This window comes from Megalops cyprinoides, chromosome 18 (genome assembly GCF_013368585.1).
Source record: "Megalops cyprinoides isolate fMegCyp1 chromosome 18, fMegCyp1.pri, whole genome shotgun sequence".
Taxonomy (NCBI): domain Eukaryota; kingdom Metazoa; phylum Chordata; class Actinopteri; order Elopiformes; family Megalopidae; genus Megalops; species Megalops cyprinoides.
The window spans coordinates 14,946,529-14,973,642 of NC_050600.1; the positions used below are offsets into that span (position 1 = coordinate 14,946,529).

The window sequence follows — 27,114 nt, forward strand, 5'->3', positions numbered from 1 at the left end:
TAAATCTGTCATCAAAGAATTATTATCCCAGCCTATAGAAACCAAATATCCTATGGTTAGTAAGCTGTGTATCATTGTAAATTGGAAAAAAAAAAACAATATGAGACTACCTCTGTTAGTCTTTATGTTACTCCACATCACATCAAAATTCAATGTAGAATTCATCTGAGAAAAAAAAATACATATACATATATGTTATTGCTCATGTTGGTGAGAATCAGTTAATGCAGCAGACCCCAGCTAGGGGCGGGTGGGCTTTTCCATTCTGAGGGAAACAGGGGGAATATGAGTTGGTGGTCACTTGTCTTTAACATGAACACACCCATCCATCTGTTCTCAGTGTGTGGGGCTTTTTTTTCAGCGCAAGCCATCTACACTCCCACAAGCCTCTATGCTGTTTCCAAACACCTGCATTGCCTAGATCAGCTGTAGTGGCTGGAAGCTCACTGCCTTGTTCTCCCTGCAGACAGAGCAGATTTGGCCCCCAAATTTCAGTGGGAGAGTTTGTTTCAGTACGTGCGCTGTGGTGGCTTACAATGGATAGCATTGAGAAGAGAAACTGATAATCTTCACGGAAGACTAATTTGAATGAAATCAGTGCTGACAAGCAGTCTCGAAGCAGAGTAGGGAGCAAGTGCATCTGCAAGCTGAGCTCTAAGGACTTCCCTAAACCACTGCTGTCGGAGCTCCCAGGGAAACAATAAAAACAGGCTTTTAACCACTTTACTGGAGGCTTTGTTGAATTCAGCGCTACAGCTCCAAATTAAGGCAGGCAACAATGGAAGAGGACATGGATGAGGGACAGACACAAAAAGGTATTGTCAGCTTTCTAGCTCATTTCCTGTATTGACATTTTTTTAATGAGCATCTCTGTAAATGCATGCATTTGTGTATATGTGTATGTGTGTATGGAGCAGAGCAGACTTGATTCTGTCACCTACATGGAATAGGAATATACAAGGAAAAAAACAAAAAAAATGGTGAAATAGGAAACAGATGAACATGCATGTGCATGTGATTTCATTATTGCTTATCTGTGGTTATAAAGAGGTTTGTTGATGTATGCACAGACAGTGCTTTGTAAGGTGGAGGACTGGGTCTTTAGTTGTGTCTGCTGTGGACGGTCCAGGAGAATCGTCTTTGTTAGCGTTCATTTAGTTCATGCTCTCACGCTTGTCTGGATGGGTCAGTGGAGACTGCAGTAATGTGACCTCTTCACTTTTTTTTCTGTGGATACCCCTATGAATTTGATTATGTTTTGATTTTTTTTTTTTTCTTTTCCGTGGAGGGAGTTTGTTAGGGGGTGGTTTGACAACAGATTTTTGTGTGCTTGAAGTGCTATTTGTTTTCTAGAAGGGAATTATTTATGCATTTGAAAAAAGCTTTACATTCAGATGTGGATGTGTGGCTGTGTATGTGTGTGTGTGTGTATGTGTGTGTGTATTTCCTTTCTCTCTCTCTTTCCCTCGCTTTATATGTATATGTAGATAGCTGCATCAGAATTCTTCTCCCTCCTCCCCCACACCCCTGTCTCATGTCGATTAATCTGCATCAACTATATATCTAGGATTTTTCCCTCCCTAAAAAATAATTTCATCTGGGCATGGAAGATAATACTCACATAGAATAAAACAACTGATGGCATTATGTGTATTTCAGTAATCTGCTGGTAGTTTTAGTCACCCTTGCTTTTAGATTTGATCTGAAAAAATAGAGTATCTTCAGACATGCAGTGCTTGTACCTATACTGTAACTATCTTTCCATCTGCTTGGATTGATAGTGAAATCATTCACCATCCACTCAACACCTTTCAAAATGGTCTACATGACAAAACAAACTGAAAAACATACATTTCTGCAAATCCATCTTTGTGATGATATGCTTGTTTACCGTCATGGTTTCCTGGGTGTGAAATGGTCATGGACTTGCAATAAATAAAGCATATGTGTTGGTGTAGTACCGAGCAGCAGTCAGCGGTGTGGATGTAGCCTCATATTTCAGTGTATATGAGCATGAACTAATAAATATTCAGCAGCACTAATGGTGTGTTGGTGCATCATTTTCTACTTAATTTTCAAGTGTAATGAGATTTGAAGGAGCCTACAGTCTGCATGCATATATGTAATCACATAACTGCATATGCATAGGGATCAACAGAAAGGAGAGATGGCGATAAATCTCTCAACTATCGGTCCTGAATACTTCATCAAATCCTGCTTGGCCAACGATGGTGTCAGACAAATTCAACAGCAGCATAAATGCAAACCTGCAAGAATATCCTGATATTATTGCTTTTCTCATGGTGTGAGCTGGCATTGCAGAAATTGCATCTCAGTGATGTTTTATGTACAAAGGGATAGCACTGCAACAAAGCGGATATGGTCTGCTTTTTCTCCATATGGTATGATATACCAAACCTGCAGCGGGGCACTGACTGCAATGGTGGTGATTTCTAAAGAAACACAACACTCATCTGCAGCCTGTTAGCTCTTCCCCCCCTAGGCAAGAATGTGGCTCACTGACACATCACTCGCCCATCAAATCTTCATACACTATAAATAAAACATTCTTCTTTAGCAGATGGCACAGCGTTCCATATTCATTTTCTCCTTTAGTGTAATACCATTCTGATGAGCTGTCGTCAGAGACTCCTGCACACAATAATGGGGTGGGCAGTCTCAATCTGGGATTTCAAACACAAAACACGAAAACATAGAGTACAAATAGAAATTACATGTTTATGACAGCGATGGTGATAGTTACGTTCTACATTCAAAAGTTTAATTGAATTTCACCATTTTTAAAAGGTACCTAAATGATTATCATGTGGTCAGGACATGTTGGAATTGTTCAGTCAGCACAGACCAGCCGTATAAAAGGAAAGCACCCTTGGTGGCTTCCTCTTAAACATCCTTTGTAAAAGAATCAGTCAGCTGTGCCCATTGCATCATTTGGACATGGTGCATTTCAGCATATTGGATGAAAACTATAAATTTTAGTGGCATTCTCTATATGAGGTCATCCATCTGGAGGTACTAAGAGTATCAAGCCTGTGTTATTAAAACCAGGGAGTGGTAGTATGTCACACTGTCTAAGTGAGCTCTCACTCTATTGGTAGCCGTGCAGGAGATTGGTGTGGGGTGACTGGGGTCACCTGGCTTTATTCTATTTTTTTTTTTTTTTTTTGTAATGAATCCCAGACTTTACTGCACAAGACAGGCAGATTAATTATCACACACTCAGAGGGCATTAACCTTAATATCTTGTTGGTCATCACTACTAGTAACACTAAGCCATATCATTCAAAGAAGTAAATTATATATATACACAAATGACTATAACTTAAAGTGTGGATTGCAAGTAAACTCCTTTGAATGAGAAGGCTGGTAAATATTCTCACTGTGAGTACTGAATTCTTTTAAAGAGACGTATTGAGTGACAAAATATGAAATTACTCATGACAGCTTTATTGGGACTAAGATTAAATGTTGGCCTTGACCCCACACAGTAATAACGCATTTTACAGCCTTTGTGTGTGTCACGGGGCTAATGGTGTTTGTCCAGGATGAGCTCTAAAATGCGCCATTATCGTGTCAACATTTTAATGCAATGCAGCCCAAAGTTAATGTCTGGCTGTGATGTAGCTGTGCAGTTAAAATTTATTTCTTCAAGAGACTCTGCAAGATACAATGCATACAACCATATAAGAAAGTGGAATGGTTTGTGTAGACTGGTATTACTGAGCTTACTTTTAAGTAGTAAACTCAGTTTAAGCTTACTACTTAAGAATTTGTCAGCTACCATTCGCTTCTGCAAATTCAGTCTTTTGCTCTGTGGGCTGATGGGTAATGTGACAGCGATGTATTTTTGACACTTTCGGCATTCGTTCCTTAGCTCTTGGCTGTACAGCATAGAGTATGGTGCGGGGAAGGAAATACTCCAGATACTGTGTTCATAAAATATACTATTACATGTGGTCTTTCTCACAGAAAAAATAGACTACGTGCTGTAATCTGACAAGCGTCATACATTTGCTGAATTAGTAAGGACTTCTTCTGTATGATTCTATGCTATGCATCTTAATAAAAGCTTTTAATTTGTAATGACTGATTCAGGGCTGTAATTAAACAGACTTCGCAGTTTAAGTAGCCTAATTCAACTCTGAAATAGGTTTACCCATTTTTGCTTAAACTGAATAGGTCTGGGTTCAGGTCTCAGGGCAGACTTTGTAGCATGATCTGTTTTAAAGCTTTGTTTTTTTTTTTTTTTGAAAATCAGCTGGACTGGGTCTAACTGTGTTGAGGACTAGTGTGTCATTGGTCACAGTGTCTGATATTCTACTGCCACGTTAATCTGTGCTTGCCATTACTCATTTACATTTGTGTCATGAAGTGACAAATATGGTATTCCAAGGAAAACAGAAGACCGCATTCTCTTTAGAAGTGTAATCAATTCATGATATAGTGATATTGCATGGTTACTGTATGGTACCCACATTAGCAAACAATTTGGCATTTTCTGCTAAATTTTGGTTTCGATATAAAGTTTTATTGTTAGGAATATGCTTATTGATATAAAGTGACCAAAAATAAACCATATTTATCCTTGATATGTTACAGTCAAGCACAATTCAGAAGTATAAAGCAATACAAAAGTCTGAAACCATGCCATCACTTCCTTTTTACACAGCCATTTTCTTTGTGCTGGGCTGAAACGACAGCCAGCCCCTGTATGTCAATGTGACTGACATGCTATGATTGTTCTATGAAACCTTCAGATGAAGTGTGAGAGATGCTGTCAGCTGTAATCATTGCTTTTATAGCAATGCAAGTCAAATTAAGCTCTTTGTAGGCCCGCTGAAGGGCTTGAGGACATTTTTCAGCATATTTACACCGATTTACAACGATTTGGGTGAAAGAAAAGGAATTGCAGCTATTAAACTCTGACATTGCTTTTATTTTATTAAAGATACATTTTAGAGTATTTCCCAACTTCCATGCTTAAACATAGATGAAAGTGCACTTTCATTATTTTGAAGTATATGGTTTATTATTCATATGAATGTAAGAAATGCAGCCAAAAGAACAAACACAGTGCAATTGTGTCTAGTGCAATTCATTCAAGTACTTCCAAACTAACTAAATACAATAGCTTTCCAATTTTCATCCATCCACTGATTTCATTAATATAAACTGTGTATCTGAATCTCTCATGTGCTGTACACTGTGGAAAGCAGGGAATGTGGTTGAAGAAAGTATACGGATAAATAGGAAACATAAAGCCGGTCTATTTATATTGGAAAAAGTTCATCCCCTTGGTTACCTTTTGAAATAACTGCAAAAAATAAGTCTAAGTGGACCATTTAGGTCAGCTGTTTTGTGGCTAATGGGTCTGAACTTTCTCATCTGGTGCAACTCATTTAACAATGAATGAGCAGGAAGCAGCTATTGAGGCATTCTGATGACATTATGATGATTTTAATCTTGAATCTAGAATCACAGTGCCAACTGGATTCACCCTTGACCTCCCTTCCACCACCACACCCTGCTATACAGTTTTTTCTAGACTTAGGTCCATTACAGTCCTCCTCATCATTCTTCAGAGTCTTCAGGTTTAGTACACAGATAGAGGCCAGACAGAGACAGAAACTGTTCTGGGGTCTTAGAGTATGTGTTTACTAGTATGTTATTTTCAGTGTTAAGTAGTACAGCTAATGTATAGTAGTATCAGCTGAATCAGATTCTTCAATGAATTTCTTTACAATGTGGGATCTACTCTCCAGATATGGTGTGTCTTCCATAACAAGAGAGGCAAATGAGATCACATTTAAACAGCAAAGTTAAGCCGAGCTCTTCACTCTTTCATGGTGTCTCATGAAAAAGAAAATGAGGTCATGGATTTGTCCTAAAAACATCTTTCTCAGAATCACTGTGACACACACAACATAGTTAGTGGCATAGGTATTAACTGATCAATCCGTATAGGCAGTGTTTTTTCCCTGCGGAAAGAATGTCTGAACTTGATGTCTGCGCTCTTCACCCGTTGCCTAATGCATGTTAATAGGACAAGCAGATTTGAATGTGCTGCTCTCTCGGTTTCCCTGCCCCTCCCCCCCACGGGTTCAGCCTGTCTGCCCCAGTGAATGCAGCCTGGCCTCCTGGCATTGGTGTCCCCGCCGGGGTCTTTACAGCAGACTCATCCGACTGACTTAGGCTCAGCCATTGTGCAGGAAAGGCTGTCATCTCTTTTTATCATGTTTCAAATTTCAAATTTCACATCATCGTCCAACAGAATGGGCTGCAGGCAGTTTCAACAGCTCTATGGTACATCAGCATTGTTCTCATCACTCTTGATAATTTGTCGTCCTTTATAAAGAAATATTCAGTCATACTATTGTAACTATTCATAAAACTACTCATGAATGCACACTTTAACTCAGGTGAGTATTTACATTGGAGAGTTCAAGCCTATATAATTGCATTCAGCTTTCCTCATCAATTAATTATATATATGCAGTTAATCTCTCTGTGAATGCCATGTTTTCCCTTTTTGCCACATGGCTATGGCACCTATATAAATATATTTATCATTTTTACACTACACAATAAGAGTGGTCAGATAAGCATTGCACCACATCTTGTACATAATGATATTGTTCAGACGCTTGACTCTTAATTTAAAAACGGACCGAAGCAGAAACCATAACCTGAAGTTCTGCCAGCATCACCGTCTCCAGTGCCAAATCTGTGCTTCCCACACAGTCTGTTCATTTCCCTAGTTGCTCGTCTGTTCTCACTGCCGTTAATGAGAAAGGCTCATCTCAGGTCGTTAGTGTGATGGACCAGGCTGACTATGTGCACCTCTGCTGCCAGGCAAGTGGAGCGCTGCACTGTGGGAGAGATGTAGTGACCAATGCCCTGGTGGACCCTCCAAGGCAGCTCAGCCGGATCTCATGAGGATTCTCACGTTCACCTTTAACTGCAGGAGACTGAGGTTAATATGTTCATCTAAGTCCCCCTTTTCCATGGCTCAGAGTGTTTTTAGTGTGAGTATTTTGTGATTTTTTATGCTCGCCAGGTTCATGATCAGAGCTATCTTTGGTTGGCACTGTTGATGGGTGTGTCATCCTTCCCACAGTGCACATGCTTTAGGGATGCATTGCCGTGCATCTCCCTTTTAACCAGTATTAACTATTGATATTCCTCAGAGCAGGTCTCCCCAGCACCTACTGTGGTGTGTTGAAGAGCTGTACTGTGTCTCTGCCCACTCTTCGGCCACTCCTTACCGAGGTCCCCCTCACCTCCAATATCTCCACCCAAATCTCGGTCAAGAGAACTTTGCTAATTCTGCATAAGACCTGCTTTCCCTCAATTAATAGATATAAATAATATACTTTTCTTGGAAAGATTCCTTAGTTTTATTCAAAAGAATAAATAACTGCAAGAATTTTTTGTGAGTGGGTATGATTGGTATTGCAAAAAAACTAATAAGGTAGAAGGAATTGTTCAGATGATGTATAATTTGAATAGATATATTAACATAAGTAAAATATTCATATGTAACAAATACACATTTTATTTATTCAGATGTTTTCAGCATGCAAATAATCATAATTTTAAATGTTTTGTGAATTTAATCACAATATCCTGCTCCCTTGTGGTGTGCCAAGCCATAATGTGAACACTCAGGCATGAAAGAGAGCATTGCAGCTAGATCTTGACTCAAGTACAGACTTCAGCCTGTGTGGGAATGGTTGAGAAGCAGTACATTTCTATATTTATAGATATTTTAAAATATTTTTTAAACTCCTGAAATCAGTGCCTGAGCCTTCAGATGTGGGCTCCGGTGTTGGTACCCCAGAGCTTAATCTGTGTAATGTGTCTCATTCACCATTGTCCCACTGAATAGGCTGACATACAGTAAGTGGGTCAGTGCACTGAAGTACCCAGTCTATTCTCAGAATTTGCACCGTTGTTGGCATGGCAACTATACTGGTTGATTAAACATGCGCAGAGCATTCAGGAGCCTGTAGGGTTTAAAACCTGCTGGCTTCAGGGGAAGGCGCTAAGTGTTAGCAAACTACTGTAGCAGTACTTGGTGTATCCCTTGTATCCCCATGTTCACCATCACCTTCTGTCTTTGTTTTATTGAGTTTTGGTGGGTATACTCAGCTTTTGGAGATAGGGGGGATCTCTTATGTCAACAGAGATCAAGGGCTGTTTATCTGAAACCCTCCTGTCAACAGCCATTCAAATGTTATGCCTCTGTTGAAATAAAATGAAATTCTAAAACAGAACAACACATTGAATCCCGTTTGCATTGCCTTTCCAGTCCTTTTGGTACACTTGAGGTGGTATTCTTTGTCTGGCTACATCTCTGATACCCCCCGGGACCTTTTACATATGCGGTTTCGAATGTGTGTGCATTTATGTTAAAGCAAGCAAAGGGATTTGAGTGTTTTGTCTTTTAATTATTCTTTGTTGTGGTTTCTGTAACACGCCTCCTCATTTTTTTTGGGTGCCTAAGAAGTAACCATTAGATAATTATGACCCCTGACCCTGTGTGGATTAAGGGAGGAGCTAATCCCTCTGTTGCCCGTTTGGCATGGCTCTGACAGATGGGAAGAGGTGGGAGTGGAGAGTGAGCAGACGAGGGGAAGGAGGGGGGAGTGGGTGCCCTGATCTCTTTGTCATCAGGGAGACGCCTTCTGTTGCTCGTTTGATGATGGTGCTTATATTTAACCAACAGTTTATTCAGATTTGGGTCAGGCTGAAATTAGATGCCGAATCTCTCTCTGGTATTTGTTTTGTTTTATTGTAGCTGTTCTGCAGGGAGAAAAAAAAAATTGTGGTTTAAATTGTAGGGTTTATCATAGCACAAATGCATTGTTTTATAAAAAAAAAATACATTGACTTGTGCCATTTTATGGTTCACCTCACAATTAGGAATCAACACAATGCTTGTTAATTACAGGATGACGTAAAGATTTGATATTCAAATTAATATTTGCTCAGTTTAAATTGTATTGCATACATTTCTTGAAAAATTCGTATGTGAGGCACTGAGGATTACTGCATAAACTCAATCAATATGTGGACACAGATTTTGTTCACAATGTAGCCTCCATTTTATGGGAATGATGAGAAATTATTTCATTTGTAAGTGAAACAGGAAATTAAAGGCAGACACAATCCCTGTGTGTGCACTGTTGATTTGAGATGCCTCGTGTCAGAGGGTAACTAACTTCAGTAAATATACCTCACTAAAGTCAATATAGTCAACACATACCTTTATAATAACTGTAAATATAGCATTGAGGTCAACTAGAATATTTTTGTAGAATAATTTTCCTCTCCTTCTTAACTAAGGTAATGCAGATAAAGCAGGGTTAAATTATTAATGGAAATGGCAGGCATGTCAGTTCTGTACCCTGCAGCACTAAATAATGCATGGAGCATCCTGTGTCTCTTCATTCAACTCATCGTTTGTCAATAACAAACTGTGTGCTTATAGTCCTGGGAAGAATTAATTGTGATACACATAATCATTTAAAGACATAAAATAAGTGGTTATTGCTTTATCTTAGAAAATGGATCCAGACTTGGGTGACACATCATTTTACATGTAGCTCATACTGAAATAAATTAGATGCAAACCAATGCCGAATTGGCTATGGGAGAGATATACAGATATACAGATAGAGACCAATCACGGATAAGAAATTCAAAATAAAGGCTCAATTTTTCCCAGCCCTGCCAAAGATTAAGAAAAGGAGAATCCTCCTGGGAGAGGGGAGGAGCTGTGTGTTTGTGGCAGCACAACGCACCACCAACTATCAAAGCCTGGGAGACAGGGACCACTGAAGCCTGTGGACATAAATCACACAGCATGGTTATTGTTATATTTATTAATATCCTTCATTGTACAGGGTTGGAGGTCCATGAATATGGCTCTGAAAAATCTATTATTATTATTACAGGGAGAGACATGACACTATCCATAATCGCTGTGTGTTTACTGTGAAATAATGCAAGTGCCACAAAGTATACTTTTCAGTAATATTTGTTTGCTTAATATTAATATCAAGCTCCTCTCTGAACCTGATACTGAACACCATTATGAAACCATTCTGTAAAGCATAGCAAAAGGAGAATACAGACATTATCATGCAGTAAAAGACATTAAAGCTCCTCAGTGATACAGCTGTTGTGCCCATCCATTGCACAGCAAGCTCTCAACAGATGAGGGTAAAGTCATGGAAAATGAGAATTATTATACAACTATACACTATTATCACAGGGAGGGCTTTAATGGCAAAGCAGTAGTGTGTCATTTTAGATGTGAACCCACAATCACTATAATAAAGTTAGTAGTTTATTGTAATGTCCTGGAAAGAGAGGGAATTTCCCAGAGGAAAGTCAGGAGCCATGCCCCTGACATAAGGCTTCACAGCTGCCCGCAAGGTGACATCCAACATCTGCCTGTGCTGGAGTGTCTTCAGGGAACTGCTCACCACAAGCTTCTCCCTGTTTTGACTCTATAATAACTACTGGCTACTGCTCAGTGAACCTCAACAGCCCAATATAACCATGGAGTTATTGCTCTTTCATCCCATAGCGATTATGTGGAATATTGCTGTTTGACAAATGTTTATTCTTTGTAAGTAGTACTTGGGAAGGGTAAGCAGGCTGGAATATTATATTTACACACACACACACACACACACACACACACAGAAATACAAAGAATAACTGTGCACTGTCATGACCTCTGCAAAGGTTTCAGTGATTAAGACTTGTGGGCAGCAGCGTGGTGTATTTGTAAGGTGTAGGGCTTCTAACCCAAACCTTGCTGGTTCGATTCCCTTCAATAAAAATGCAGCTGTATAAATGGATAACATGTAAAACTTGTAACCTGTTGAAATCGTCACTCTGGGTAAGAGTGTCTGCTGAGCAACTAAATATAAATGTACAGAAAAGATAGACTCAGTCACCACTCACACTCCCACCCCTTCCCATCTGTCACTGCAAGAAAGTTAAGTCTGCCTGTTAAAGTGAGCTCAGACCACATGATTTAGGGGAACCCAAGAAAATTAACAAGGTATGTCAAGATAAAGGTTAACATGGGGAGGCGTGCCAGATAAATCTGATGTATGAGGAGGGTCAACTCTGTGAAGTCTACCTGGGGAAACCTAAAAAGGGAATTGCTGTAGCTGTAAATCAAAGATCACACAATATCCTTGAGAGGTAAAGAAGATGGGTGAACTGTGCCATCAAGAGATAACTGTGGTGCATAAAACATAGCTTAATAGTATGAAATAATATGACTACTATTCATAGCTATAGAATATTATTAATAGTATTCAATAGTATAAATAATAGGCAGCTATTATTAGTACTGCTTTGGGGGTGATTGCTCAGAACTAATGGGGTACTCTTGGTATTGTGAGACTCAGACACCTGTCAGTGAACTGAAGCTGCTGCAGAAATTCAAAGTGGGAGAATGTAGTGAAGCTACATGTGTGCATGGGTTTCTCTGCAGAGTCCAAACCTTCCAAGTGCAATCTTGACTCTGTAGAGTTCTCTCTTCCAGATTTTTTTAAATCTAAGATCTCTATTCCTCCAGCCTTCTTAAACTACAGTTTGTGGTTCTTGATTGCTTATGCAGGGAAGTCATTGTCACAATGTGATTTTTTTACTTTCATTTAAACTCACAATAATTCACCCCTTCACAGTAGTCTGCAATGTAAAAAACATGTAAGCTTCTTCTCGCAGTCAGATACTTTTTTTACTGTGTGACAGTTCTGCACCTCTTACTGGCAACGACACACATTCTCTTACAATCAGAGAATGTGTGAAACAGCCAGCACTCACTGTGAGCTTGCATGGGCAATAGGAACCAATTTGCAATCCCGCTCATGGCATGGAGTGCATTTCGTGGCAGTAAGATCCCAGACACAGGTGCACTGACTGCGATCAGAGGTCATACTGGATATTCTTCCCATGGGCTTGAGGATCACCAATTTTTTGGCTTCCCTTGCAGATAAATAGGTCTCAACGATGCGTTTGATGGATCCTTTCTCTGAATACCCGCACAGCCTTTTGTTCCAGCATTTCGAGTGCTTTTCAGTTCAGTATTTTCTCTTTAAAACATGTCCCCCTGCAATGAATGTAATATTGTACAAATAGTAGGAAACCTGTCTGACATTCAAGATGGGATGGATTTTCATGCCATCAGCCCATCCAAGTCTGGAACTATGGCAAGGAATGTGCCCTCGCATCGACACTTTTAATTCCACATTAGTTGGATCAATGCTGCCATAAACATTATTCCATCATATATGGACTTGAGTCAGAGTTGCCCTGCTGTGCAGTCCAATATAGCAAGAGATGCTCACCATTACTTTGTGAGGACTCACTTCGCCTGTGAAGTAAAAACTTCACAAGAATAGTATTGGATTCTTTGTGCCATTGACATGGGTACAATTTTTGTGATTACTCCATCTACATATTCACATCATTTAACATGTCTACAACCAATTAGTAGTGCATGTATACAGAACTGTATTAGTCATATTTCACTGTTAATTTAAATACATTATTTGAAAAAAATAGCAATGTATAAAATGTGCGAGGAAATGTTTTTGACAAGGATGCCAATTTTGAAAGGGAAACACTGAAAAATGTATTTTAGGTGTGTGAAATTTGTGTTTGCTGCCGTGACACAATTCCAAGTAAATACAAGCAAACGACAACAGGATGAATTGATTATGGACAGTGGGAGGCTGTTCTCATTCCCTTTGCTTATCAAAGTATGTTTTCTAACAATCTGATCCTCGGTAGTTGCCATGGTTACAATGCCACAATGGCAGCCCTTTCAGTCAGGTCTCAGGGATTTTATTTCTTTTCCTGTGTTGCTCCTTCTGCATATCTCAGAAGAAATCATCAGAAACATTTCACATGAAATTGAAGATTCACACACTACGAGGAAAAATGAGTCCATTGTATGTTATCTACAGGTATACCCCCCCCCCCCCCCCCCAAAAAAAAAAAAAAGCTAAAGACACAGGTGTCACCTTTTAGTTACGAATAAAGCAGAATCTTGAAAAGCTCATAACTCATGTTTTCTTGCAGTGCTCTTTATTTGAATCTGAAATACACATTAATTTTTACATCAGCTCTATACTGCACCTGACTGGAAATGTTGAGATGCAGTGAATTTCTAATTCTGACCTCCTCCAGAACTGAACACCATCATCATTTGATCATTTAATCATATTTGTAATGAAAATGTCATGAATGGTTGTTGAAATTACATTTTCTCAAACTGGCTACACAGTATTTAAAAACATGCTGTGGTAGTATATTCTGAGCGCTATGGAATATTGTTGACAGTCTGCAATTTCAGGTGCCACACAAAGAGAGATGCATCGTTAAAACAGGAAATAAAACATAACCACATACGCATGATTTCATAATTCCCATGGAGAGAACAGCATGGGAGGGATCAGGTCTGCTGGATCACGATGGGGTTTCAGCACTGAACAGGTTGCTCAGAAATACGTGTGGATATTTTCCAGATTTTTTACATAATCGGAACATCCAAAAAATAGAGATCTTTGACCATGTGTACTCAACACTAAGTGTTTATTTATTCACTTTTTTCCAGGTTTCAGAATTGTATTTTATTTAATTATTACAACATCTGGACATGTAACCACATGAACTGTGCAAATGAAAAATTCAATTGCATTTTCAGCAAAAAGATTAATGAGAATTGATAATATACATGTAAACCAGAGAAGTAATGATGCAGAAATTGCCAACTGCTTTGGGCCATTTCTAATTTCATATTGTTGTAACCACATGGCATTGTTTGGCTGCTCTTCAGATTCTATTGGAATCCCTCTCCGGTGTCCAATGTCAGTTGACTTTATCTGGTCAGGTAATGAAATGTCACTGACACTGTCACTTGATCTGTGTGGTTGCAAGCTTTTAATATTCCCTTCTAAAGAGAGTCAGACAAATCACTGGCATTCTCTCTCTTCCTCCATCTCCCTCTCTCTTGCCATCTCTCTCTCACAAACACAATGAAAACATCTCTTACATGAACAAATACAGATATGATTACAAAATCAGGCCATATATAATATGCACATATTAAATTGGACATTGTATTATATGATACTCAGTTTAAGCCTTGTTTATTACAGCTTACGTAAAGGTCAACGTGACTTAATACTTATCAATATGTTGTGTGCCACATTAACATTTGTTTGTATCTTTCCTATCAAAAAAAATGTGAATTGTGATGAACATAGACTGCAGGTTTGCCCATGTCGATACATTCAAGCAGAACAATAATTCATGGCAAATTAATTAGGAATTCACTCACATCCACTTGGTGTATTAAAATCCTAGCACCCGTAGGACATGGTTATGGTGCAGCAGTTTCGGCGCTTTGTGACGCAGATTGATGCTAACTGCGTTTGTACGTACGGAAATGTCTACTGAAAGCGATAAGGCGATGGCGCAGATATGATTGTATTGAGACAATAGCGGAGCGGGTATAGCAGACAGACATTAGAAAAGCACGGGGATCCCTGACATGGGTTTTTGGTGGATTACGTCTGTGCTCCTGCAGAAACACTAGGCTGGGTGTGAGGAGCAGCGGCACTCCCCGCCTTCGTAGAGGTACTTGTTATTCCAGTCAGGATCCTGCTAGAAGCAGCAACGGAGCTTGGCAGACCGTTGCAACGCGAGAAGCAAGATCTGCATTCTTTGCAGTGGACAGAAAGGCAGGGGAATATGAAAATAACTTCATCACATTTCAGAGCAGTGTAAATGGCTTTGCAGCATTTTTACTAAATAAGGAAGAGAACAACAGAAAACAGAAAAACTGAAAAAAACAAACCCTCTTCAAATGGAACATCACAATATTCAAAATCTTGTACATATTTTTTGAATAAACACTACTGTATTGTAATGGCTGCTATTAGCATTAGCAATAGCAATATTCTCATTTCTCATGAAAGTAAACCTGTTTTTAAATTACACAATGTGAATGATCACATTCACATTCACACACCACAGATGCACAGTACCATGACACCAATTAATGTGCCAGTCAGGTTACAATGACAAAGACTGGGATCAATGACTCTACCTCCCACCACATGGTTCAGCCACACATTTAAAATCAGTGACACTGTTAATGTGTGTTGTGTTGCCTTGCCAGCCTCATTATAAATATATGAGAAAGTCCTTAATTTACAGTTCTTGCTGATAGAATGTTGTGATGAAAATTCAGATATGCATGGTCCAACAGGCTGGCTTCCAAGGCAGCATCACTGCAGATCAGTCCAAAATGCTGTCAACTACCCTAGGTAACAAAGGGAAAAAGCAGTCCTCTGCTTTGAGTAATATGCAGCTCTAATATTCTCCAGCCATATTGTCTTTGATTGAATTTATTTATCAGTAGAAACTCACAGACTGTGACTGACAAATGCTATGAAATTGTTATTTTATGCGGCAAATGTGGCGTAGAGGACAACCATATTTCAAAAGCACCTAATTAATTCATTGGCAAACTGATTTAAATTTCACAGTTGGCTGAATAGTAAAAAAATAAATAAATAAATAGGGAGTTACAAATCAATTGACAAATGTTTGTCAAAGAACAAGAAGTATTTTACGTTCCAAATTTACCAATTCTGTGTCGTGTTTTTCATGTGCAAATGATTTTTTTTCTGACTTAAACAATGAAAATATTCAAAGTTAGATGATATGAAGTCATTACAAAACATTACTTTATATGTGAACAGCTTTTCAACCAGTCCCAAACATGCACATAATTTATTAGCTTGGAAGATCACATGCTTAAAGCAAAACCTTCAGATATTAGTAGTGACGGATAACTTTTGAATGATTTTTGTTAATGCATTTGCTAATTCAGGATTTGAATTGGAGGGATGTGCTCCTCAAATCTACACATTTTAAAGCAGAAGGATCTAGTAACTGTAAATGAAGAGATGAGGAAAATTGATGCTAATCTGAAAAACTTCATCCCAGCCGGGAGGAAGCCTTACACCCTGGAGCTAATGTATGTGGATGGCAGCAACTGAAGTCTGTATGACTTGATTCATTTCCATTTCATCCCTCCAGTTGGCACTGTCATGTGTCCCTCTGTTTAAAGCATAAAAGCAGAGGGATGTTATAGTGTTACACTTTGTGATATCCCATGATTCCGAGCAGCAAAGAAGGCATTCTTTTGTGCATTAAGCACGTTCAGGTCAAAAGGGTAATATAGTGCGCCTGTATATATTTGTTGGGGCCTGTAGCAAACGCACAGCACTGCCTGGCCTCAAGTATCCATTTGTGTGGTGGAAGTGCAGGCATTGGAGTGTTTGTGCTTTATCAGTTCCACAAGTGCGGTGCAGTAAGCACCTCCCCTGAGGTTGTGGATATAGAGGATGGATACAGCATTGAGATACAGCAGTGAAGTGTATGCTGTGAAGCACCCTAAAGGAATGGCTGCTGGGCATATTAGTATTCATCAGTTTCTTTCCCCATCCTGTAAATCAGCAGTACATACAGTATGTCTTCAGTCACATTTTATGTTTAGATGGCAGTGATGCCACAACCTCTATCTGTAGATTTTAATCATGCCCGACAAAGTCATTACCAGGATAATAATTTCTGTTTCTTTTAATTACATTTCTCGTAATATTGGAATCAGGGTGAAAAATTTTTTTTAGAGGTTCAGGCTAGATGAGTGCTCATTATTTATTGCTTTATAATGAAGGTATGGATTGAATACACAGATTAAACAATGTACACACAGGCCGTTCATATTCATGAACCACATGATATATGTGTTTTAGTTATGGAAACATTCCTCTGCAGGCAATAACCAAAGATTACCATTTAAATTAGTTTCAGTGTGGGTGTACGTGCATGGCTGTCCCCATGGGTAGAGACTGGAAATGCAATTCTGCTGATAAGGAACTATTGAACTTAAAGTGCAATGAATCCTGGTGAAAACTCTTACTTGAGGGTACATTGGTCATTTTTAAACTAGCACTGTCAATAACTTTTAAAATAAGCTTCCACACAACCCTCAAAACCACAATTGCTCATGTTTGCATCCCTCATATTAAATGTTGCCTGGTCTCAACGCTCTCTTAGAGTATTTGCTCAGGGCACTTGATACTGTCACATAGTTTAAAATATAGCAAAACTATAAGACGAGTTCAATTCAGCCACACAAATTCAGTATTTCTCTAACATTCCAATGTATAAAAGCCTTTTCCATTAAACACACACAATACACTTTAATGTGTTGATGTGAGAATGTGCAACATTGCTGGCTTCATTTATCATTCTCTAAGATAACATGAAAAAATAATTCATATTGCTTCATAATCAACATATTTTTACATTTAAGATATAGATTTGACAGTAACTTCAATATGTAGTTCTTGTAATCCTAAAATCTTGGTTGTAAAATCAGTCTCAGAATGGGTTACTGTCCTCCTCAAACTTCAGGATGGGCGTTTGGTGTTGGCTGTTGAATCAGTCTGCAGGATTATGGGTAAGGTGTTGATCAGTAGTTAAGATGCAGCGCCTGTGCCAGGATCCAGCACAGTGGGCTTCATAGAGCTCCCCCACATGTGAAAAGGAAGACATGCTCTGACTGTAGCCTCGGGGCATGAAGCAACTGTGGTTGGGAGGGGGGCACCAAAGTTATACTCTCCGAGCCAGTGGGAGGGATCACAGGAGTGAAGGGCGGATAGGAGAGGACACACCCTTCTCAGTGGGAGTGTGGGGGGGGGGGTCTGTCCGTCACATTTCCACAGCCCGTCTGTCATCGTTACACATACTGCCGCTTTGTTCTCTGTCAACAGTAGTCCTGCTGGCTCCATCATAGTCCCAGAAATAGGCTAACACCTGTCAGTTGATAAGGATGTATGAAATGAAATAACAGCCGGTACAGCCATGGGATTATTTTTTATTATTATGTTATTTTTTTTGCAGATATTCATGCATGCCCAGTACCATATAGTATACAATACTGTAGCACTTCAAGCATCCATAGGGATGGTTGGATTGGATTGTGCTGTACTCTCAATTTCTGCAAAAAAACAGTTATTGGCCTTCTTGGTGTCCATTCAATCGAAATTCATATACCCCTGATGGAGTTTCAGAGAAGAAAAGAAAAACAGATCATATAATGGCTACATTCAAACTCAGGGAGACAGTTTTAGTGAAATTGCCAGTCTTATTGTGGGCGGCATAAGTAGGGGTGAGATTCTGGGTACTTGGCTTGCATCTTCGTGTCCAGACTCTTGGCATCAGACTCGGTGTGAACTGAAATGAGCAGAATGGAGCTATTCTTTTTATATAAATGGATACACAGGCAGATGAACAAAGAGCTGATTTCTTCATTTGGCAACTACTCAATAGAGATTTAAGGACAAGATGCACTGTGTGTAGCGCACTGGCTACTTCAGTGGATTTTCCCAGGTGTCTGGTGAGGCTGCGTGTCTGTCCTCACTTCCACAGTGCACTGAAATTAATAGTCTAGATACAGGCCTTTTTCTGGGGGCTCAAGACCAAATTAGCATGCATGCAATCAGACATTCACCATTCTGTTGAACTTAACTCTACAAGCAAGCAAATACAATAGATGTATTGGCCTTTGACAGATTTAACCATTAGTCTATCTCAGTCTGGGGCCACATTTTTGAACGTGTCCCCAAGAGCTATTTATTCACTGTTTGAACACCACTTCAGTGGCCTACCTGCTTTTTCCACTGTAATTTTTAGGGTATAATAAGATCATAAGTGAGGGTAGATCAGAGTGTTAAGCCTCACTTGTGGTATAGTATATGCCCCTATGCCAAATGGAGTAATTAGACTACACAATACTACAATGTTTCATTTTATAAACACAATTTACGCAAGATGTGGTCTCCATTTTGAGCCAGGAGCAAATTAGCTTACTAGTAAAATTATGAATTGAAGCTGGACATATCATCAAAAGTAAAGAAACATGATTCCTGAATCCAAGTGGATAAATAGCTCTTCCAGCACTCAAAGCTCAGGTACTTCTCTCATAAGTAATGATAAGCAAGAGAAATTGAATTTTTTTCTTTTTTTTTAGGACTCATGTCCCGTTGATGTGTTATATTCCATAGTGACGATTTGATCAGTTGATAAGCTTGGGGATACACTAAATTATGTCAGGGAAAAAAAAACATTGTATTTTTTGTAAATATAAGGCCTGGTGTCTGTGGGCTTTGTGGTTTTTATTGTCTTGTATAAAACAAATATAAATAAAATTGAACTAAAAAAAAGAAACCCAACAAAGTGGTAACTGGTATTCCCAGTTAAGAAACAAACTGGACAGCCATAACCCCAGCCATATAGGGAATTATTTTTTATTATTATAAGTAATTATTATTACTTATTATTCATTAAGACATACTGTACACAGACAGCCTTCACATACACAGTGATATATGAAGAAATATATGATACATAACTAGAAATATCTGTTTACTGTATATCGTTACAAATAGTGCTCAAACATATCCCTTTGCAGTTCGATCTGTCGTCTTGCAACATGCATTAATTTGATGGATGAGGTGCCTGGTGCTTGGTTTTGTTGTCTCTGCACTCCTCCATATAAATGAATCCCTGCTTCTCTTCTGCAGTTTCTGCTGCTGTGTGAAACACATACTCCTCGATCAATAGTGCATATTGAAGCCATTTGCCAGGTGTGAAAATGATGGGGCAGCACTCAGACTGGCAACTGTGTTGCTCTTGTGAATAGGTCTTCACTTTGGCCTTTGTCCATGAATGTACATTGATTGTAGCGTGGGGTTAGACAATGACACTGTTTTAGCATTCTGTGTTACGGATGTTTTTTAGTGTGTGTGTGTCTTTATTGCTCTTCATTATCTGTAGTACATAGGTGACTCTCCATAAAAGCATCTGCAAGGAGTTCCCAAGCATTTAAGGCATTGTGTCTTTGGTTTTTGTCATTTTCCCAGGATGCTTTGAGTGCTGCATCAAATGCTTAGGCGGCATCCCATACCCGTCTCTGATTGCCACCATCCTGCTGTACGCTGGGGTGGCGCTCTTCTGCGGCTGTGGGCATGAGGCTCTCTCTGGCACCGTCACCATCCTGCAGAACTACTTCGAGGTGGTCAGAGGCCCCATGGACTCCTTGGATGTCTTCACCATGTGAGTATCTCAGCCTTGAAGATTATGTTTAAGTGACCTTTTAGGCATGCAGGTCCACAACTGTCATGTGCCTTGATACATGATGCCATCAATTTCCCTTAGGTTCTCATACACGTCCCTGAAATCTCACGCAGTTGTACATTGATGAGCATTGATCACAGCAGAATAAGGGCTTTACAAAGTCGACTCAACACAACGATTTGCCAATCAGATTATCCATATCCACACTTGTCTGCGCTGTACATATTGACAGCACATTTTAAAGCTGTGCCTGCAGCAGAATCCCCTGCAGTACTGAAAATGGGATTTTGATTCAAGGCCATTCTTTTTATTGAATCCTCTGTATTCATTAGTTGCTCTTCAATCTCCTTCCACCAGAGGAACAATCAACTCTGAACTGTGTGTGCCCGTGTTTGTGTGTGTGTGCGCGCGTGTTTTTGTTTGTGTGAGCGTGTGTTGAGGCCAGGTTTGATTAAGTGCATCTTGATAGATAAAAGAAGAGCTTTCAGAGGATGGGAGCCACTTAAAATGAAACAGTACAAGAACAGCCTGTACATTGACTTCAACTTCATCGTGTATTTCGGGGAGCTTCCATGTCTTCCATTCCCCAGTCCTTGCTTTTCATGTGCTGGATAACCTTGGATAAAATTGAAATCGATAATCATGATTCACCGGTATTGATATCTGTATGAAAGTATACCAAATGGAAACACATAGGATTTCAATTTTTGATTCATTAGTATAATGACATGACATTGTCAGTTGGTCAATCAGTCATTTTGAAACCATTGCATGTATTCATTGTTAGATAACTGTAGCCAAAATGACAGACAGTTTTAACATCATTTGGTATTTGATACTGAAAAGGTGTTTTATTCTTGGTTTTTAAGTCAGACTACAAACCTGACAAAAACAAAAAATAAAATAAGGATACAAACAGACTAATAGACTGATTAAGCACAATAGAAATTGTCTGCTAACCATTTGAAAATGGCCACTTATTAAATTTTAAAAATTATGGGCTCATTTTGACACCTTTGTGATGTGGATATCAGCTCCTGGTATTAGGTTCGACTAAATGTGTATCCACCACAGCAGTCATCTTGGCCACAGATCAGCATCGGAGCTGATTTTCCATGCTTGTGAGCAATAGCGTGGCTCCAGTCCCACACAGAGAGCTGAGCTCACCGAAATCTCTCTGGGTCGTCTCGGGCACACCTGTTCAGCAGAACCCTGCCAGCTGAGAGAGGAACGTCACCGCGCGCCCACCACAGTGGCAGCTTGTCACGCCGACACTATGCCCTGTGTCTTTCCTGGTTCATTTCAAACATGTATCTTCCTTATATCACACTCAGATATGAAGGGATTAAAGTAAAACATCTTAGTACAGTGCTGCAGTGTTTTACCAATGTATCCTGTCACGCTTGGTTGGTAGATAAGTAGTGGTAAGTGGTAGGTGCAGATTTGGTTAACGGTGAGTTGCACAGCTTTCTAATAGAAATAACCCTGCAGAATGGAGTAATACAAAAGAGTGCTGAATGAATATGTCATATGATGGCCAGTTACAACAATTAAAAGCATGCCGCTAAAAAAATAACTCAACCAGCACACAGTGTCTCGTTTCTCTGAAACTATCATTCAAAAACAATGAAAGAAAAATGCTCTTCTGCCCAAAAAATGGGTATTGCAGTGATCCATCTGACACAGCTGCACTGAGTGTTCTGCCACACACCCGCTTTCATGTGAAGTGTATTGTTTACGATCTCACCCCTCTCCAGGATTGATATCATCAAGTATGTGATCTACGGCATTGCATCTGCTTTCTTCGTGTACGGCATCCTGCTGATGGTGGAGGGCTTCTTCACAACGGGGGCCATCAGAGACCTGTATGGGGACTTCAAGATCACCACCTGCGGCCGCTGCGTCAGCGCCTGGGTAGGACAGCGTCACGGAGGGCTGTGTGAAGGCCCGGGGGTGGGAAATCAGGACGACAGGAACGGGTTTCTCTCAGTGTTGCCGAGTGTGTTTGACAGATTCGGGTGCAGGTGTGATGGCTAAACTAAGTGCGAAAATCTGCGTCACAGCTAGATTGCACTGACCTTTGAGCAAAGTGACATCTTGTGATAATACATGAGGCTTCCATGAGGCTTCTTCAGAATGATGCTTTGTATAAATACACCACTATGCCAAAAAATCAGGAACACAAATGAATACTACCAATTTACACACCACCATTAAGAAAAACAACATACAGTCACTAGTCTTTTGCCTCATTGTTCTTTTATCCATCATTGTTTATTATCTCTGTGCAAACTGCCTTGGACTAAATGCAAGATTATCATGCACACAACTGCTGTGCAAATAAAAGCTTTATCATTACAATGGATCAACACATCAACATCATGTCCCACCTTTTCCCTCAATTTTGTATTAGGCACCTTTCGAATACCTGTTGCATTCTGCCACTCCCATAATTCACTCTGAGTTATATCTTTGAAATGGAGCTTTTTCAAGCTGTGAACAGAGTCGGAATGTACGTTTTACCTCTCCATACTATTAAAATGTAACTAAACAAGACAAAGGGCAGAGGGTAAAGGCCCACAGATTTGTGTCTGATCAGCGTGGTTTGTTGGAAATTTCCTCCTTCAGTTCATCCTGCTGACCTACATCTTCATGCTGGCCTGGCTGGGTGTGACCGCCTTCACCTCCCTGCCCGTCTTCATGTACTTCAACATCTGGACCATCTGTCAGAACACCACAGCCGTTGAAAGCGCCAACCTGTGTCTGGATCTACGCCAGTTTGGTGCGTGCCACACAGCTTCAGGGATGCGTGGTCCTGTGCTGTTTCTGTACTGTGTGGACATTTCTTTGAATCATTTTGGGAGGCCTAAGAGAGAAAACTTTGCTAGAACAATTAATACACCTGATGTGACAATTGGAAAAAGTAAACTTCTGTTTCTTCAATAGTATAGAATTTTGTAGTATACACCAGGATAATGTCTGTGGAGAGGCACAAATATATATTAAAAAAACAAAAGTTTTTAAATGTAATATTGTCTGTAATCCTGCTTTCATAGTGAATAGCTATTTGTGGAGGCTAGCATGCATTTTGACATGCTTGTTGAAGAGACCAAGATACAGGTTACATGTAGTTTAACCTGAAAGCCAACCATTCAAAATGTTTCCCCAGATTTTACGAACTTGCTTTTGTGTATTTCAGGAATTGTGACGATTGGGGAAGAGAAGAAGGTTTGCACAGGGTCAGAGAAGTTCTTCAAAATGTGTGAATCAAATGAGGTCAGTAAGAAAAGAAACACTCACACTCTGCTGTGCTGTACGACTTTACTTATTCATTCATTCATGCCAGCTTGTTATTCAGAGAACACCGTTTTTGTAGCACATATCAGATAATATTTGACTGTCCCATTGTTTTATTTAATGCAGTAGAATATCTCATAGATTAGTTTTGCAATACCATGAAATACTAGAGAAACAAATTTAGGTATCCGAAATACAGGGAAAGTGAAGCAAAAATTAAGACCATATGGTTGTTGATTGGATTAGGCATGCTTAAAACATAAAACGGCAGGACGTCAAGTGAAAACCATTTAAGCAGACATTAACATAACTGATGAACATGAAATTGGTACCATAAGTAAATAGTGTTTTCCTTTTTTGCATGAAAAATAAGAAAGCAATGTTTTTTGTATTTGTGCTCCTCTCCTTTATCTGAACACATTGCAGCTGGACCTGACGTTCCACTTGTTCATCTGTGCCCTTGCTGGAGCCGGAGCAGCGGTCATTGCAATGGTGAGCAGACCGAATCTATTGTCCTGTTATCTCTGGGTATTTGTTAGTTCTGACTTGCAGCCATTACATGAAAAAAAACCCTTACAATGTTTCTCATTGCTCTGAACACATAAAGATAATTCACTATTTAAACAGCCGCTATGAAAAGATACAAAAAGGACAATGAATTACCATAGCTGCAGTGATGATAAATCATATAATTACCAGATGGGAATGATTGTAATTGATTTTTCTTCCATTGGGATTTACTAATCAACAATCATTGATTTAACGAGCCATTAATTAATTCATGAGAACAAAAAGTCTCTGATTACTGCCAATGCTGTGCTGAAATGTACAAATGTGGAAGCAGAAACATTGTTTTGACACAATTACAATGTGTGCGTGCATGTGAACACAGTGCTGACATCTTTCATACGGACGGCACAAGATGGAATTGCATGCCAAGGCATTGTATAGGAGGAATAGATTTTTTTATTCAAACTTTGATTGAAAATCCAAGGTTTCAAATGCACATTTTATTCTGCGCTGAAAAGAATGACCTGGGAGGAAATATTTTGGTGCAGTACAAAGACAAGCCTTTCCATTCCTGAGAGACTGTGGGCTTCGAAAATGCATGGCATATGGTTACCATGGAAACTGGGGATAGAAAGGCCAGGAGCTTGCTGAAAGCATCACTAAGTGACTGCGAGGAACCATCTTCTAAGAAGGAGAAGGCAGCCGGTAGCCAAGCATGATGGCGTCAAAGTTAATGAGCTAATTTACTTATTACCCGTTTTAAGATTTAATCACTTAATCGTTTAAACAAAGCCACCGACCTTTAAACGGATAAGCATGATGTGTGCTGTACTGCTGGCACTTTCAATGTTTACAGTGGAACACTGATGGAAATGGTATCAGGGAAGCCTACCTTCCCAATCTTCCTTTCATAAAGAGACTGCCTGGAGGAGCATTACACATCAAAACAAAGTAAATAGATTTAGACTTTTTTTTAATTCATAGATGTCTAATGCTGATTGAGTTGAACAGAGAGCACAGTTGTCTATTTATTTTAATGTTTATCTTGTCATAAATTTAGATATCTCACTATAAATCAATCCATCTAAATCCACAGCTTATCCTGTGCAGAAGGCACTGTTTGCATGTACTGAGAAGAAAGATATAGGCATATATAAATTGTATGAGTTTTTATGAACAATGCTGTTTACACTTTTAATACTGTGCAAAAGAAGATTCTTTGTGAAAACACCTTGCATGCATTTGTGCAGATACATCTGGGCTGTTGTTGAGCACCATTTTTTTAAAAAATAAGCAGAAATCGTTTATGTTTATTCCTTAATCCTCAATAAATGGAGTTTAATGTTTGAGGATATTCCCCCCAGCCTCGTTTTGGATACTTCACTTGATTGTTTTGTAATTTGTAGATTAATAACACATGATTTGGTTGCCGACAGTACAGTCTGTTCTTGAAATTAACATCATGAGATCCTCAAGCGAGCTGTTAGTTCGCAGTCATAGACCAAAGAGAAACAAACACATTCATAATGGATGTCTGGACGGTAGGAATAGCCTCCGCCTCTGGGGCTCAAAGTGATGTCCCAATCGCCAGTGCAATGTTGCCACCTGCTGGTCCTTTATGGGAAAATAAAAATATGTGAAATTAGCAAGTGACGTTATTTTCACTGAGCTCATTCTCACTGCCAAATAAATCATTTTTAAATGATAGTCAGTGGTTAATCAAACAGGTTCATAATAATAAATAATAATTTGTAAATAATGATTGTTATTATTTCACATCATACTACAGGTATTATTTTAAAATTTGCACTCAGGAGTCAAAGTGCTTTATATTACAAATGCATTGCCTAGTATTATGGCTTGATGTTGAACAGGTGATCTATGTTTCTCTTCTGATCCTACATTTTGTGACAGTGAAGTATCACAGAAATTCTTCTACAAGAGTCAGAAATGTCAAGAATAGGATCTTTGCACTTATGGAAAGGGGAGGCTATGGCATTGTGAATGTTGTTAAAGTGACAAAATTCAATTAATTCAAAAGCTTTACTTGCACCACTCCAGTACTTTCCAGTGTCTTCCAGTAATCACAATCTGAACTCCACGCAATCTGTTTTCCACTTGTTAGATAAGCAAATGGGGTATCATGCACAGCATGCATACACTTTTTCTGTAATGATGTCACATTTGTCCTACAACGTAAATTTTGTGAATTTTGTTTTGTGAATTATACTGTCAATGTGTCTCCCATGCCAGCTTTATGCTAACACACCCTAATATTCCTCTCTTTCAGATTCATTATCTGATGGTGCTCTCGGCCAACTGGGCGTATGTGAAAGATGCCTGCAGAATGCAGAAGTATGAGGATATCAAATCTAAGGAGGAGCAGGAGCTCCACGATATCCACTCCACCCGCTCCAAAGAGCGCCTGAATGCCTACACATAAAGCACACATGCTAAGTCTCTGCCTCGCCTCCTCTCCAGGGGGGTGGGCCAGACTCCCATACTGAGCTTACGGGTGTGTCGCAGTATGGGTCAGGGGGGCCACAGCGTCGCCCTGACAGCATTGCTGATGACAGACCTTTACCTCTGTCCAGGACTGAGTTCTTTTTTCTGATTCCTCTACTACTGCCTCCTTTTTAAATTTACATCAGAGACAACACAACTTAGCCGTCTCAGTTTTTCAGTTATTGGCGTACCATCCCTCATCAATCTATCGTTGTTTTCTTATTAATTCATCTCTAATGCGATTGAATTTCCATAATCATATTTGTTTTTTTTCCTTTTCTTTTTTTTGAGGGATGTTTCTGGGGTTAAACAAGTTCAATCATATTTTCACCTTCTCTAAACCTAAAAAGGTTTGTACATTTTTAATAAGCTCTCATTTCACAGAGCTCATTCGCAGCTCACGAATAAGACCATCCTTTTTATTCCAGAACCAAAATGTGACCAAATTTGTATAATTTACAGGTGAACTGTATATGTTTCCATGCGGTAAGCACCATCAGTATAAATGTGCAGATTCTTCTCCAGCAAATT

The 27,114-nt window shown here is 39.4% G+C and overlaps 1 protein-coding gene across 1 annotated transcript; it reads left to right on the forward strand.

The window, feature by feature from the left end:
* The first annotated feature begins 284 nt into the window (after window positions 1-284).
* gpm6aa (glycoprotein M6Aa) lies at window positions 285-27,031 on the forward strand. The gene is made up of 7 exons (XM_036551290.1): window positions 285-815; window positions 20,058-20,250; window positions 22,029-22,185; window positions 22,900-23,053; window positions 23,471-23,547; window positions 23,995-24,060; window positions 26,369-27,031. Exons 1-7 carry the CDS (start codon window positions 779-781, stop codon window positions 26,519-26,521), a joined length of 837 nt encoding a protein of 278 aa, XP_036407183.1. The 5' UTR covers window positions 285-778; the 3' UTR covers window positions 26,522-27,031.
* The last annotated feature ends 83 nt before the right edge of the window (window positions 27,032-27,114 follow it).